At 43.7% G+C, this 12,809-nt stretch overlaps 1 protein-coding gene across 2 annotated transcripts in view; it reads left to right on the top strand.

The window, feature by feature from the left end:
- LIMK1 (LIM domain kinase 1) overlaps positions 1 to 12,809 on the top strand; it is a gene marked incomplete at its 5' end in the record, with an annotated part of 55,050 nt that overhangs the window by 21,205 nt on the left and 21,036 nt on the right. For both annotated transcript variants that reach the window (XM_083376476.1, XM_083376477.1), the window contains 2 exons: positions 3,950 to 4,088; positions 10,271 to 10,380. In XM_083376476.1, the coding sequence (XP_083232602.1) occupies positions 3,950 to 4,088; positions 10,271 to 10,380 (249 nt within the window). The remainder of the gene's footprint in view (positions 1 to 3,949; positions 4,089 to 10,270; positions 10,381 to 12,809) is intronic.

The raw sequence follows: 12,809 nt of genomic DNA, 5'->3' as shown, positions 1-12,809 counted from the left end.
CAAGAATCAGCATCCTTGGGGATTGTTCCCCAAATGAGTCAAGGTTGACTTAGCCTTCCATCCTTCTGAGGTCATTAAAATGAGGACTCAGGTTGTTGGGGGCAATATGCTGACTCTGTAAACTGCTTAGAGAGGGCTGTAAAGCACTGTGAAGCTGTATATAAGTGCTATTGCTATTCTTCTGACTGCTGTGATGACATTTCCTTGTCCTAACCTGGTTTAATAAGCTGTGGTTACAACTTGCTTCTGTAAACCGCTTAGAGAAGGCTGTAAAGCACTATGAATTGGTATATAAATCTAAATGCTATTGCTATTGCTATGATTCAGCAGGAATCCAAGCTACTTAACCAGGGTTGGGATTTTGTACATTCTCTTCTATTTTAATCAAGAACAGCAGAGAAATGGAGAAATGACTGACAATCCCTCAGATACTGTGGTACTAATAATCTGCAGAAAGCTACATGGCTTCTATAAAATTTGGCAAAGTGGATTTCCCAGAACTCATGTGGTTTTACACCTTAGTAATAGATTCATTCATGTGTACCTATGCATGTATATGTCTTTTTGTGCCATAGGTTCTGTATTTGTGTATTGCCAAAAGCTAGATCATAAATGTCTGAGAACTTCAACAGTCCTATGAGAGAATATTGAAATATTTTGGATTTTTGGTTGAAATGTAATATATCACACAAGTACACTGAACCTTTTCAAGTTTTAGTCGTCCTACAAGATTCCAGCTGGTTTCAGACATTTCACTTCCCATTGTAGAAGTTTCTTCAGTCCGAACTGAAGAGGGTTCTTAGATGAGAAGCGAAAAGTCTTCAAAGAAAAATGAAGAAAGTCCAGTTGCCTTTTGAAAAAGCACCTTGGGATTTCAGATGGTTTACAAAAAATAATGGAGGGGGAGTCTAAAGACTTCAATACGTCCCAGGTTATCTCAGGTAAAGCAAAACAAAACAATATTATGGTCATAGACCAGCATATATTCCCTGGGTAGTTTGGTGCCCATGAACCACTTTGCCATTTTCGGGCCCAAATATTCCTGGGAGTTTTATGAATGGGTGCAGTGGTTCAACGGATGGAGAAGATGGTCTCTTTTGCGTTTTTGGAAGAGATTCTGGTTGTAACCTTAATCTTACCTCAGTATACAGAGCATCTTTAGATAAGATTAGATTAGATTAGATTAGATTAGATTAGATTAGATTAGATTAGATTAGATTAGATTAGATTAGATTAGATTACCTTTATTGTCATTTTTTCCTGTGGGCACAATGGCACACATTAAAAATGAAATTTAGTTGCTTCCTCTCAAAGTGTACACATACATAACACATATTTAAACATACTATATACAACATATGTATAGACCTACACCCTTACATATAGGTAAAAGGTAAAGGTTCCCCCGCACATGCGTGCTAGTCGTTTCCGACTCTAGGGGCCGGTGCTCATCTCCGTTTCAAAGCCGAAGAGCCAGCACTTGTCCCAGGACGTCTCCGTGGTCATGTGGCCGGCATGACTGGACGCCAAAGGCGCACAGAACGCTGTTACCTTCCCACCGCAGTGGTCCCTATTTTTCTACTTGCATTTTTACGTGCTTTCAAACTGCTAGGTTGGCAGAAGCTGGGACGAGTAACAGGCGCTCACTCTGCTACGCGGCACTCGGGATTCGACCTGCCAAACTGCCGACCTTCTGATCGACAAGCTCAGCGTCCTAACCCACTGAGCTACCGCGTCCCTATCCTTACATATAAGTAACATATAAATATTAATCACTGTCCATCTTGAATACATAACGGGAGGAGGAAGCTTTAGAGTTCACAAAGTTAATACTGTATTGAACAAAGCTGTGACTGAATCTGGATGTTCTGCTTTGGATACCACGGAGCCTCCTCCGAGAAGGTAACAAGGAAAACAGGTTGTGAAGAGTATGTGTAGTGACCCAGACAATCTTGCGGACCCTGCTCAAGCAACGCTTCTGTGCTATGTCCTGGATGGAAGGGAGGGCACTGCCAATGATCTTTTCAGCCATCCTCACCACACACTGCACTGCCTGTCTGAAGTAGTGATGCTTCTAAACCAGACTGTGATGCTGTATGACAGGATGCTCTCGATTGTCCCTCTGTAGAAAGTGGTCAGGACAGGGGAAGGAAAATGTGCTTTTCTCATGCGACGCAGAAAATGCAAGTGTTATGTGCCCGCTTCACCAGTGTCTCGCTGTTGAGCGACCAAGCCAGCCTTCTTGTTAACTGCACACCCAGGAATTTGATGCTTGTAACCATCTCCACAGGTGAATCATTAATGCACAGAGAAGTGTGGCAGAAATGGAATTGCCCACAACTGCTTTGGTCTTATTGGGATTCTTACAGTGCATCACATGATATGAAAAGAAAAAAATAGCGATTTTGCAACCTGCCAGATCTAAATAGGAAGTGAATCTTCTGTGTCATTTCTCTTCTCTTCAGGGGAAATTCTCAGCAGCTATGCCTGTCTGGGCCCTACCATATAAAATACTCAGCAAAAGAATGGAAATAGAGGTTACTTCTGAACACTCCCAGTCTTTATATATATATATTTTGTAGAAATTGAGGTTCCTTTAGTCCACAAGAACTTATGTTGGGTTGATCTCCATTAACTTCTCCAAATCCCATATTAAGACATCTAGAGTCCCTCCCTGTAATTTGTGGCCATGAATTAATTATAGTAATGAGTGAAGAAATATTTTCTATTGTCAGTCTCAACTCTGCCGTCATATCCTCTGCTTCATGGGGGCACTGAGAGGTCATTTTCAGAAAAGGATTCAGAGAAGAATAAAGTTCCTTCTTTCTTTTTTGGCATGGATACCTTCACTGACCTGAAAGGAAAAGTCAACCAAGAAAATATCTCCATCCTAGATAAATACCTTCATTGTACCAGGGCCACCTACGTGTAGAGTTACCATACTTCTTAATTTGATCAGGATTGTATCAGTATGCAGTCCTCAGGGTGTCCCAGCTGGATTATTAAAAAGTCCAAGAAAACAGAACTATAGCAATTCACAAAAGGAAAGATTGGGCTTAATCATCTCATAATGGCTAAATTCACACTGCCCCTCACCCAGGGAAGTATGGTCAAATGGTTTAGCCATTTAAATTTGGTCCCCCTTAGCCTGCAGAGGATATTATGATATGACATAAAATATTGCATTTGGGACTACATTGACAAAGTAAATATCATTTACTGGGTCATTTCAATACCAGCTTGTTGGTTGAACCCCAAAACTATTAAGATCTGGGAGACCATTCTTGTTCCAAGGTATTCTGGGAAAAATCCTTAGCCAAAGCAGCTTCCCCTAGTCAGGATATATTGTGTCAACCCAGAAATAGATATCTGGGTTCACACAATATATCGCACACGATATATCACACATTTCTGGGGTCACACTTCTAGACTAGTCTTCCTGCACTGCCCACTGGTCTTCCAAGGAAGCGCAGTATTGTAGAAATAGATAGTGGTGGGGAAAAAGGATATTCCAGTTTTTAAAAAAATCTTAGTGCTAAGGCTTGGCAGCCGTAGAACAACCCTCCTAAGCAATAATTGGCTAAATAATCCAAGGTGCACTCATTGATCCCTGTATAAGCAATAGAGAAATGGCCACTGAAGTAAGACAACACAAGGACTTCAGATGCTGGGTTGCACAGGAACAAGGCAGTGCCAGAGGAACTAAACAAGGTTTCTCTTTTTTCCAAATTGGTGGCTCTTATCCTAACAAGCATGTGCTGCCAAATCTAAGAATAATTTGGTCTGACTAAATTAGTAGCAGTCTAAAATAAGCATGCTGGGCAAACACAACCCATCTGAACCTGTCGCGTTATGCCTCCTTCAAGCTCTGCTTTTGGAAGCTTTGCATATGGTAGGTCTCCATTAAAAGTCCTGAGGTTGAAGACCTATTTTCTTATTGTCCCTGCAGGTGCTGCGAATGTGGGGCTTTGCTTTCCCATCAGTACTACGAGAAGGATGGTCGCCTTTACTGCAAAAAGGATTACTGGACCCACTTTGGGGAACTATGCCATGGCTGTTCGGAGCAGATCACCAAAGGGCTTGTCATGGTAAGAGAGGACATCCATGGAGAGCATTACTGGATGACGTAACTTGGTTTACCATACATAAGTTTTTTGGGGGGCAGGGGGCAACAGTGCAAGTGATCACAATCCAAAAAGCAAGTGGGACAGAAAAAAGAAGCAGCGCAACCTCGGCTCTTTTATGACTCATGGACTTCAACTCCCAGAATTTCTGAGTCAGCTGACTCAGAAATTCTGGGAGTTGAAGTCTATGAGCCATAAAAGAGCCGAGGTTGCCTACCCCTGAGCTAGGGCCATGGCCCTAGTTTAAATTATTTAATTTAAATGGAAAATGTAACACTGATTTCATGAAATACAATTCCAGTGGTTATTGTTTCCTGTATTTAATAATGTCCTTTCGTCAGACAATTCAGAGGTCATCTTTAAAGGGCTATGGATTGTTAAGAGATTGTACATTGTGATGAAGTGATTGTGCATCTCCGATTTCTAGGGCTGTTAGGTGTATTTTTCCTCTGGCTGATGTGGAAATAGTGGGCAAGAAATGCTCCTTTGGAACTGGATTCAGAACTGCATGTAACCAAATCATAATTTTTTTTTGGGGGGGGGGGGGGCTGGATGCTGCTACTTCAGAAATATTGTGTGGCCATTGCAAAGGGGGTAGGGACAGGTCCGCCTTCAATCTAAAGGTCCTTCCACTGGTTTTCAGCTCTTCTTTTGGGAAATGGGAAAAAAGAGTGAAGAGGACATAACGGAGGAGGAGGAGGAGGAGGAAGAATAGATGTAGAGCAACCAGTATTTTCAGAGGGGGGGGTGTCAACCTCAGCTTGAATCAAGAGTAAGTCAAAAAAATTGTATGGGAGGCTACTACCTGAGCATAAAGGTAAAGGTAAAGGTTCCCCCGCATATGCATGCTAGTTGTTTCCGACTCTAGGGGCCGGTGCTCATCTCCGTTTGAAAGCCAAAGAGCCAGTGCTTGTCCGAGGATGTCTCCGTGATCATGTGGCCGGCATGACTAGACGCCAAAGGCGCACGGAACTCTGTTACCTTCCCACCGTAGTGGTCCCTATTTTTCTACTTGCATTATTACGTGCTTTCAAACTGCTAGGTTGGCAGAAGCTGGGACGAGTAACAGGCGCTCACTCTGTTATGCGGCACTCGGGATTTGACCCGCCAAACTGCTGACCATCTGATCGACAAGCTCAGCGTCCTAACCCACTGAGCCACAATCTCCTTAAATCCTTTTATTTGGTATTTGGTTACTTAAATACAGCAGTGGAAAAAAGAGACATGAATTGGAAGGGAAAGTAGACTATCCTTGGCACCAACATCATAGCCATCTAAGTCATGTAGGTGGAAGATGATGGTGAACAAGATATGCCCTTTTCCCCCCTCTTCAGAGCCTATAGCATCTTTGCAGGTGAGAATCTTGGAAAATGGCACAGAGGAGAGCATTAAGCCCTGTTCCCCAACAGCAAGTTGCAGCACCAGCTAGCATTGCTGCTTTTAATCAAGCTTTATTCTCATTGTTTTTAATAAGATCAAGGCACTCTTTCCACATATTTTCACTATAGTTTCTTGGTTGTCTTTCATTTCTTATTGTGCATTTATTACTTAACTCTTACTACAAAATGGTATTTGTATTGCTAATTGCACTCAAGTTTAATTGCCAAACCAGCTCACAAAGCATTACCTTCATGGACAGGTTGGCATATCCAAAGGAAACAACAGTTGCTTTGGAAAATATTCATTTTTATAAGAGTAATATAGGAAAGGAAGCACCAGAGTCCAAACCCAGCTATTATAAATGCAAAGTCCACTCGACTGTCTTTTTCTGGGAAGAGCTAGTTTGTGTGGTGGCCTAGAAACCAGGGGATGATGAGTTTGAGTCCTGCCTTAGGCAGGAAAAATTGCCTAAGTGACTTTGGGCTAATCACTCTCTCGGGCCCAACTCACTTTACATGTTTATCGTTGTGAAGAAAATAGGAAGGGAAAGAAATAGTAGGTATCTTCACTGCCGAGTTATTTATAACGTAATAAAATAAATCAAATAAATAAATAAATATGTACTCCAGTGACCTAATTTTTCAGCAAAATGCACAAATATACACATAGCTTTTTTTTCTAAGTTAAAGCAACATTCTAGCTCATACCTGTAATACAGAAAAAGCAGAAAATTGAAATCTTAACTGAACAGTTTAAATTGGATCTTGCTAGCACACATAAGCATCATAACAACTGGCTGAGCTCTAAAATAATGATGGTGATCATAAATAGCATAATCAAGCAGTGGCCATAATCATGTGATTTTTCCATGGTCAGAAATTTTATACACACACACACACACACACACACACACACACATACAGGGCTTTTTTTGTCATAGAACGCTCAGAATGGAGTTCCGGCACCTTTTTTTGATGGAACATTGTAGGGTAGGCAAGGCGGGCTGTATGACATGTGTGAGTTCCGGCACCTTTTTCTTTTACAAAAAAAACACTGTGTGTATATGTGTGTGTGTGTGTATTTTATTTATTTATTTATTTATTATATTTTTATACCGCCCTTCTCCCGAAGGACTCAGGGCGGTGCACAGGGCAATAAATACAAAACAGGATACAAAAGTTAAAAGTGATTAAATAAATGCCCAAGGTTAAAACAATAATTAAGATGTATTAAAACCCCAACCCTAACCCATCAGACCAGGTCAGATTGCTCAAATAGATACGTTTTTAGATCGCGCCGGAAGGAGCGAAGGTTGGGGGCCATCCGGAGCTCAACCGGCAAGCGGTTCCATAGGTCTGGCGCGCCCACAGAGAACGCCCTCCCCCTGGGGGCCACCAATCGGCATTCTTTGATCAGAGGCACCCTGAGGAGGCCCTCTCTGTGGGAGCGCACTGGACGGATATTATATATATATAATTATATATGTATATTATATATATATAATTTTTTTTTGGATTGCTAACAAAGAATTAAAGGGAAACTGATATGATCATTTCAAACTTATTTGTTCTCATCAGTCAGCCATACCCTTCTGAGATAAATATGAGCTGTCAGTGCTGTGACTACTGCCTGTGGATGGCCTTGGGTTAGGCTGAAACAGGAAATAAGATTTGTCCTGTGTTTGGGGCCTAGCAAGGTATTCTAAATACTTAACAAACACTTTATATATATATATCAAAAAATAAAGGGAACACTTAAACAACACAATGTACTGTATTTAAGAGTAGGATGTCTTATCTTGTGTTCCCTTTATTTTTTTTGAGATAGAGAAATAGATAGATAGATAGATAGATAGATAGATAGATAGATAGATAGATAGATAGATAGTGTGTGTGTACTGTATATATATATGTGTGTGTGTGTGTGTGTAGGTCTACGAAAACATACACACACACACACACATTTTTAAAGGGCATCTAATTAAAAATGGCCATAATACAAATAAGAATAGTAGTGGTAGTTATTAGGATAACATTTTAAAATAATAAATTAAAATGGCTGAAATCCCAGCAGAAGGTCAAATTGGCAAGAGATGAGAATTTGGCCATTTTAAAAATATGTGTGTATATTTATTTTTAGCATTTCTGACCATGCAAAAATCATATAATTGTGGCCAGTGCTTGACATAATTGTTGATTTATGTTTCAAAGGAATCCCCAAAAGGGAAGTAACTACTTGACAAGAAAACAAACAAAACCCCTTAAATTGGTGCCAGAGCTTTTTTCTTCAATGTGAGCATCCACTCTATCCTTCAGAGGTCTGCTATAAGGTTATGAGAATGTAACAGAAATTTAAGAAATTTAGATAGAACCTAAAGAGGGTTGTACAATAAAGAAGTGTTTCTGTGGTAAAAGGAAGCACTTATCTTTAAATGTTTAAAGAGATCGTCATGAGACTTCTGGGAAACCACCAACCTAAAAGGGAAACTTCACTATTGGCCAACCCCAGAATGAGCATATTATGTGAGTGTCCTATGGTCAGAGGTGTCTGCAGAAATGAGGAAGAGATTGAATGTTTTTGAGTAACACAGAAAACAGCAGCTGTGGAATGAACTAATGGAAAATATGGAGAAACTGACAGAAAGCCTTTTAGAAAAGGCAGAGAAGGAAATCAACAAATTGACATTAATTGTGAACCCAACCGTGGCATTTAGCATTTGGAGCATATGGATATAGATTTAAACATGGGAGAATGAATTACGGCATGGTAGTAATTTTGTCTGTGGATAATGAGGGAATGAGAAGTAAATTCTGAGGAAATTCAATATGGAAAGTACAATAGTAATTTTAAATACAGTATGGATCTTATGGATACCTAAAGAGCCTACTTAGTTTTCACCAGGCACAGCTGTCTGGGTTGCCAAAAGCTGAAAAGGTTAAAAATTACACGTGTCTGTAATGCTGTTAGTTGGATTCAATGCATAGCAGCTATTCAATTCACACACACACACACAGAGAGAGAGAGAGAGAGAGAGAGAGAGAGAGAGAGAGAGAGAGAGAGAGAGAGAGAGAGAGAGAGAGTGTTCTTCGATTCAACTCAGCAATGCTGAAATAGTGGTACCTTCCCCAAATGCCTCACTATTGTATCTGAAGATCTGTGAGTTGGGAAGCTAGAATCAGAGCAGCCCAAGTTGGAGAGGAAGGAGGCAATAAGTCCAATGCAGTTTAAGAGCTTGGTCTTATGGATGTCTTGAGACTTCTATAAAGAAAAATTAGAGAAGGGCAGTCTGGAAGATAGCGGAGCTGTTGCTCCATCATGGAGTGCAGAGCTATTACCCAAGAAAGCTTGGAGATGCAGTGACACCCAGGAATGAAACAGCTGCTGATAGCATGAGGCAGTAAATGGACAATTATGAAAGTGCAAGGGACTCTTGCAGAGTAGGTGACTTCAGGTAGAATTCTAATCAAACAAAAGCTCTGAGCGTTGAGGAAGGAACCTGGAGTATGGATAATCTTGACTTAGAACTGGTACATCAGGAGTGATGGCTGACGCCATCATCACATTAATTTGGCTTATTGATTGCTTATGTGCCATTACGTTGGTGTTGACTCTTAGTGACCACATAGATTTTCTCCATAACAATCTGTCCCTAATGCAGTCCTTCAGATCTTCCAAGGGTGCACTGTCAGTGCCATAACTGGGTCTAGCCACCCTGCAGCTGGTTGCCCTCTTCTTCTCTTTCCTTCCACCTTTCCCAGCATCAGAGCTTTTACCAGAGCCCAATGGTACTGGGAATTCTGCGTTGGCTTCCAACAACAATTCAAACTGCTGATTGTAAGCTAAAACATCTTCATGGTTTGGCGCCAGAGTATCTGAAGCACCACAAACACCAAACAGAACTGACTCCTCTGATTCATTCAGCCCAAAAAGGGTTGCTAAAACTCTCACTCCCAAAAAGAAGCAAGATTAAAGAAAGGAGGAAGAACTCACTGCTGCTTAGCATATGCTTCACAACACTTTTCCTCCCGAGGCTTGTTTGGTATTTTCCCTGACCATTTTCCAGAAGGCTGAACACTTTAAAAAGTTTGAAGGAGGAGGAGGAGAATGCTGGAATTCGGTGGCACAAGGCAGATTTTATTTGAATATTTTGTATTTTTATTCTATAAACCACCAGGAGTCTCTAGAGGTCTTGTGTTGTATTAAAATAGTTAATAAATAAATTCATGGGCTGTGTGAACTCAAAAAGGATTAATCAGTAACCCGGTTGAATCTGTTTATAAAACCCTAGAGCTGGAAGGGACCTTAGAGGTCTTCTAGTCCAACCCACTGGCCAAGTTCAGGCAAGTTTCTTTAGTTTGTGCCAACCGAATGTTTCGCTAATTAATGGATTACCCAAATATTTTTTTTGATTCAGGGATGATTGTCAGTCTGCCTCTACTCTCCAGTCTCTTCTGCTCTTACATGGGCCTGAAGTCCGAACTGCGTGTCTTCCTTTGAGATGTGATCCTTTCATCATCCTCTCAATGATTTCCAGAAATTTCTTTCTCTGGCAGTGTGAAGTGACTGGATCTGCATTTCATTGCCTGAGCCTGGGTTATGTTGAGTTTCGGGACTGAATAATCTTAGGCATCTTTCCACTCACTCTTCCTTTGAACAGGAGCTCTATGACACTGCTGGATAGTGGGAAGGACCACCTGAAAAATGGTGATTGAGAAGTGTGTACTGGGAGAGAGACAAGAGCTCATGTCTATCTGTTCCTGTTCCAGGTGGCTGGGGAACAAAAATATCACCCTGAATGCTTCAGCTGCCTGAACTGTCAGGTGTTCATTGGCGATGGAGATACTTACGCACTGGTGGAGCGATCCAAGCTTTATTGGTGAGTGAGAATTTGGCTGAACCAGGTCACTGGGATCTTCCCTGATTTTAAATTCATAACAAAGGCCCTTAAATTAGATTGGACACACATGGGGAGGGAGAGGGAGAGGGAGGGGTGGGGGAGGAGAGAGAGAGAGGCCTCAGTTTGCTCACTTTAATTTAATTTAATTTAATAACATTTATATACCGCCCTTCTCCCTGAGGACTCAGGGCGGTTCACAGGGCAGAATAAAATAGCCAATACAAACATTAAAAGGTGATTAAACAATTGCCCTAATTAAAAACAATAGAAGTACAGTTCTAAAAACCCCCGAGATAAAATTAAAAAACCAAAAATAAAACAACCCCACCGATCCCCATCAGGCTAGGCCAGCTTGTACAAACAAAAATGTCTTGAGATCGCGACGAAAGGAGCGAAGATCGGGCGCCATCCGGAGCTCTACCGGTAGCTGATTCCACAGCTCCGGAGCGCCCACAGAGAAGGATCTCCCCCTGGGGGCCACCAATCGACATTCTCTGATCGGTGGCACCCTGAGGAGGCCCTCTCTGTGGGAACGCACAGGGCGCAGGGAGCTTGATGCCGGCAGCAGATGTTCCCTGAGGTACTCCGGCCCCATGCCATGGAGGGCTTTAAACACCGTTACCAGTACCTTGAATCTCACCCGGAAGACAACTGGCAACCAATGCAGCTCACGGAGCAGAGGTGTAACGTGGGAGTATCGGGAGACTCCCAACACCACTCTCGCGGCTGCATTCTGTACCAGTTGGAGCTTCCGGGTGGTCCTCAAGGGCAGCCCCATGTAGAGAGCGTTGCAGTAGTCCAGACGAGAGGACACGAGCGCATGAGTGACCGTGCACAAATCATCCCGGCTAAGATAGGGCCGCAACTGGCGCACCAGGCGAACCTGGGCGAAGGCCCCCCTAGTCACAGCTCCTATGTGGTCTTCTAAGGTGAGCCGTGAATCTAGGAGGACTCCCAAGTTGCGAGCCCTATCTACGGGGGGTAATAGTTCACCCCCCATAGCCAGAGGTGGAATGTCCGAATAAACCCGGGATGAAGGTATGCAAAGCCACTCAGTCTTGTCGGGGTTGAGTTGAAGTCTGTTCCTCCCCATCCAGACCCGAACCGCCTCCAGGCAACGGGACATCACGTTGAGGGCATCACTGGGGTGGTTTGGGGTCGAAAAGAAAAGTTGGGTATCATCAGCGTACTGATGATACCCAACTCCAAAGCCACGAATGATCTCACCCAGCGGCTTCATGTAGATGTTGAACAGGAGAGGCGAGAGGACCGACCCCTGAGGAACTCCACAAATGAGAGACCTCGCGGTCGACCTCTGCCCCCCTGCCAACACCGACTGCGAACGTCCCAAGAGATAGGAGGAGAACCACTGTAAAACTGTGCCTCCCACTCCCAATCCCCTGAGACGCCGCAGCAAGATACCATGGTCGATGGTATCGAAAGCCGCCGAGAGGTCTAATAGGACTAGAACAGAGGAATGCCCTCTGTCCCGAGCCCTCCAGAGATCATTCACCAGCGCGACCAATGCCGTCTCCGTGCTGTGCCCGGGCCTGAAACCCGATTGGTAAGGGTCTAGATAATCCGCTTCATCCAGGACCAGAGGGAGCTGATGCGCCACCACACTCTCAACAACCTTCGCAAGAAAGCGGAGGTTGGAGACAGGACGAAAGTTGTTCAATACAGCTGGGTCCAGGGCAGGCTTCTTGAGGAGAGGCCTCACCACCGCCTCCTTCAAGACGGCGGGGAAGATACCCTCACTCAAAGAAGCCGATATAACTGCCTGGAACCAGCTGCGTGTCCTCTCCCGGGCTGCATAGACCAGCCAGGAAGGGCACGGGTCCAATAAACATGTGGTGGTGCTCAGCCTCCCCATGATCCTGTCCACTTCCTCCGGAGTCACAGAATCAAACTCCTCCCAGGTGATATCGACAAGACCACCCGTGTCCTGATCGTCAGACTCTGCCCAGTCAGAGTCCAGACCGGTCCAAATCCGAGCGATTTTGTCCGACAGATGTTGGTTAAACTCCTCGGCACGGCCCTGCAAGGGATCCTCCCTCACCTCCTGATTTAGGAGGGAGCGAGTCACCCTAAACAGGGCGGCCGGGCGATTATCTGCGGACGCGATAAGGGTGGCGAAGTGGTTAGACCTCGCCTCCCTTATCGCAGCGAGATAAGACCTAATATAGGCTCTTAGTCGCAATCGGTCGGATTCGGATCGGCTGGACCTCCAACCGCTCTCTAGGCCCCGTCTCCGACGCTTCATCTCCCGAAGCTCCGCAGAGAACCATGGAGCTCGACGGGATCTGCACCGGGTCAGGGGCCGCAGGGGTACAACTCGGTCAAGAGCCTCAGTGGCCGTCCTTTCCCAGGCTTCCACTAAGGCATCTGCCGAGCTGTGAGCAAGGGAG

Source organism: Vipera ursinii (assembly GCF_947247035.1).
Source record: "Vipera ursinii genome assembly, chromosome: 1".
Taxonomy (NCBI): Eukaryota; Metazoa; Chordata; class Lepidosauria; order Squamata; family Viperidae; genus Vipera; species Vipera ursinii.
This window is presented reverse-complemented; position numbering and strand designations above follow the sequence as displayed.